Source organism: Chenopodium album, chromosome 10 (genome assembly GCF_948465745.1).
Source record: "Chenopodium album chromosome 10, dcCheAlbu1.1, whole genome shotgun sequence".
In the NCBI taxonomy this organism is placed as follows: domain Eukaryota; kingdom Viridiplantae; phylum Streptophyta; class Magnoliopsida; order Caryophyllales; family Amaranthaceae; genus Chenopodium; species Chenopodium album.
The window spans coordinates 17,866,639-17,870,528 of record NC_137843.1 but is presented as its reverse complement, the minus strand read 5'-3'; the positions used below and the strand labels follow the sequence as shown (position 1 = coordinate 17,870,528).

Sequence of the window (3,890 nt, the reverse complement as noted above, 5' to 3'; positions counted from 1 at the left end):
AGGTTCAAGTGAGAACCTCTCTTAAAATAAGAACTCAATTTAAAGTAGGAACTTTTAATACTATCCATTGTATTAAAATGTACGGCCCACATTAAAGGGTTTACCCCATATAAAAACTTAAAAAAAAATCAGCCCCTTCCCCTTCTTCTTTCTCTCTCCTCTTGAGTTCTTCTTCCGTTCTTTTCTTTTCCCATTGTTGATTAATGTTCTGCGTATGATGAACAATTCAACCATACTCCATTGAATATCTTGCTATCAGGTTTGAATTTGGAATTTGGTAAATACAAGTTATAGAACATGATGGGCACTAATTTATTACTGACGAAACTAGATAATTAAACATGAATTGTAGGGTCTGCCTACTATTGTAACAATTTTTTAATTGTAAAGTGGTCATTTTATTAATTAACAAGTTGTCATTGTTTATTTATTTTAATGTTTTATTATGTCTTTTTATTTAATTTGATTGTTTAAGTTGAACTTATGTTGCACATGTCATTTTTCAGATTTTTAATATGGACCATTCCTATTCCAATGGAGAAGAATCTGGGAGTAGGCGTACAGAAATTGAGCATTCCACACCTAACAGAGGAGAAAATCATATGAAAATTGTCAAGGAATGGGTGCCTTTCTGTGAGGATGAAATGAAACCAAAAATAGGCATGGAGTTTGAAAGTTTAGAGGAAGGTGAGATCTATAAAAACTATGCTCATCATGTTGGATTTAGCATCCGTAAGTCATCTAACAAAAAGGGAGAAAATGGTGAGAACAAATATAAGAAGCTTGTTTGCTATAAAGAGGGTTTCAAAGTACCATCAACGAACGGGAAGAAAAAATTGAGAAAGAGAAAGTTGACCAGGGAAGGGTGTAATGCCTGGGTGGGATTTAGAAAAAATATCGAAGGAAACTATGAGATTTATAAATTTTATGAAGGTCACACCCATGTCCTTGCCACTCCTAGCAAGCGTCACATGTTGAAGTCAAATAGAGAAGTTACAAGTGTGCATAGATGCTTGTTTAAGTCATATACTCGGGCTAATATTGGAGCTAGCAAAGCACATCGTCTAATGAAGGAGCAAGTAGGTAGTTTTAGAAATGTAGGATGTAGTAAGCAAGATTTGAAAAATTTTCAAAGAGATTTGAAAGTTTATATTAATGATGCGGACTCAGACATGTTCATTCAAAATTTCAACAGGATGAAAAAAATTAATCCATCATTCTATTTTGCATATGAGGTTGATGATGATTTGCATTTAAAAAGAGTGTTCTGGGCTGATGGCATTTGCAGGAAAAATTATGCTTTGTATGGAGATGTAGTGACATTTGATACTACATATGATACTAATCGAAACAAGATGATTTTTGCTCCTTTCACTGGGTTGGATAACCATAGACTTTGTGTGTCATTCGGTGCTGCATTTCTTGCGGATGAAAAAATCGAGTCATTTGTATGGTTGTTTGAAAAGTTTTTAGATGCTATGGGAGGTCATAAGCCTGTTTCTATCATCACTGATCAGGATCCTGCTATGAAGGCAGCAATTGGACAGGTATTTGACTCATCCATTCATAGATTTTGCATTTGACATATAATGAGAAAACTTTCTGAAAAAGTGGGATGTTCATTAAATAGTGATGATGATTTTAATACTCAGTTCAAGTCATGTGTGTATAGTTCAGAGACTCCAATTGAATTTGAGGAGGATTGGAAATTAATTATTGAAAAATATAAACTCCGAAATAATAGTTGGCTATCACAATTATATGACGTTCGTGATATGTGGATTCCAGCGTACTTTAGAGATTTGTTTTTAGGAGCTGTTTTGAGGACAACATCTAGGTCCGAAAGCGAAAATAGTTTCTTTAGCAATTTCTCAAATCTGCATTTGAGTTTAGTGGAGTTTTGGATGAGATACGAAAGTACTATTGAGTTGCAAAGGTACAACCAGTCCATTGAAGACAATGTATGCTCTTCTTCAAAGCCTGAGTTAAGGACAAATAGAGATTTAGAAAGGCATGCAAGTGAAATGTACACCTTCTCAAATTTTTACAAGTTTCAAAAGGAGTTTTGGGGAGCTTGTATGGATTGTGAAATTGAGGAAAAAAAAAGATGTAGATGAAGGGCAATTGATAATAATTGCAGATGTAAGCTACAAGAATTCCAAGACAAGAAAGATAATTTATAACCCTTTAAATCATATTGCTCAGTGTTCATGTAAGATGTTCGAATGTGAAGGGATCCCATGTCGTCATATCTTGTGTGTTTTAAAGGGAAAATGTCTACTTGAAGTGCCAAGCTACTATATTTTGAGCAGATGGACTAAAATGGCAGCAAGCAAGCCTATTTTTATTTTGGATGATGATGTTCAAGAAGGGAATTCACAAATAAAATGTGAAGAAAAATTAATTTCAGATAATTGGTGCAAATTCTTAAATTGCATGGATATAGCAGGAAGGGACCCAGAACAACTCACTATTGTGTTGAAGGGAATTGAAAATATCTCAACACAATTAATAGAGTTAAAGGGTAATGTAACCGAAAGCAAGACAAATGAATTAGAGTCTTTTATTGGATTGACTGCTCCGGAGGAAGTAGAGATACTTCCACCCAAACAATCCAATACCAAGGGAAGTGGAAGTGGAGGTGGTAAGAGACTTAGAGGAGGAAAGGAAGTGTCAATGGGACAACATGCAAAAAAGAAAAGACATTGCAAAACATGTGGAGAACAAGCTTACCATGATAGTCGAAATTGCCCTACCAAACAATTATCTTAGGTAAGGTATTAAAATTTGCTTCTCTTGTTTTCATGTGGTTATGTTGTACTTATTATATTTTATATGCTCATGCTGTTGTTTTTGCTTGTGTTGTGTTTCTAGTGATTTTGCTCGTGCTAGTATTTGTCTTATGCTGCTGTTTTTGGGCAATGGGGACGTCGTTACAGTGAAGATGAAGATGTTGCTGCTTTTTCTTGAGCCTTATTATGCAAATGTTGATGCATTTGTCCACTTGTATTAGACTTGTTCTTGTTATTCAGATACATGATTATAATTTTTTGTAAAGCTATTAATGTCGTATGTTATCAACTTATCATGACAAGTCTAATAGTCTAAATGCTTGTACACATCATTTGAGTAATACTTGAACCTCTTTTAAACTGATTTTATCTTTACCCATCAACAACTAACCAAGATACAATAATAATAACCACAAATATTAGGCTATGTGGGAGTTGAACCCACACCTTGTATACAATAACACATTGCTCTACCATTTGAGTTAATAGCCTATAAATTAAAGAGATTGAAATACAGATTATACAATCAAATTAAATTTGTAAGCTATTTTCATTTGTGGTAAAGTGACGTTTGTGAAATAAGTGCTAAAAAGCTCAAAAACTCATTCTACTAATCTCCTTTAATTATGACAAAAAGTGCACAAAATCATCTAAATTGTTGTCGTAAAAATAATGTTGTACAAATTGATATGATGATATCATACATTCATATCCCCAAATTATAAGATTGAAATTGAAAGATCCAAAACTATAATATTCTAATTGAGAGAATCAAAACTTTAAAAATTCCTGAAAGTTTGCTGCTCAGATAACTCGATTTCACTATAATTAGATCTACATTTTGGGCGAAATTAAGGTTGTCAAGCCGTTTAGTCAGAAAAATATTATGAGAAAATGGAGTAGAAGATCTATAATCATGTATATTAAAGAAAAATTGAACCAATAACAAAGTTTTTGAACATGATATAAAAGAACAATTACGCATAACATCAATTTAAGAGGGAAAGGAAAAGAACAGGAAGAAGAGCTCAAGAGGAGAGAGAAAGAATAAGAAGGAAAAGAAAAGAACGGAAGAAGAACTCAAGAGGAGAGAGAAAG

At 33.4% G+C, this 3,890-nt stretch overlaps 1 protein-coding gene across 1 annotated transcript; it reads left to right on the top strand.

Moving 5' to 3' along the window:
* The first annotated feature begins 515 nt into the window (after nucleotides 1-515).
* On the top strand, nucleotides 516-3,013 carry LOC145564968 (protein FAR1-RELATED SEQUENCE 5-like). Its single transcript, XM_081625110.1, has 4 exons — nucleotides 516-1,547; nucleotides 1,653-2,011; nucleotides 2,313-2,672; nucleotides 2,875-3,013. The coding sequence occupies exons 1-4, from the start codon at nucleotides 516-518 to the stop codon at nucleotides 3,011-3,013; spliced, it is 1,890 nt and encodes a 629-aa protein (XP_081481236.1).
* The last annotated feature ends 877 nt before the right edge of the window (nucleotides 3,014-3,890 follow it).

Bases quoted from the DNA above. Each gene is read 5' to 3' on its own strand.
- LOC145564968 (XM_081625110.1), top strand. From the start codon at position 516: ATGGACCATTCCTATTCCAATGGAGAAGAATCTGGGAGTAGGCGTACA. The intron at 1,548-1,652 runs GTATTTGACTCA...TTTAATACTCAG, and splicing joins TGAAGGCAGCAATTGGACAG to TTCAAGTCATGTGTGTATAG. The intron at 2,012-2,312 runs GCATGCAAGTGA...TATTTTGAGCAG, and splicing joins ACAAATAGAGATTTAGAAAG to ATGGACTAAAATGGCAGCAA.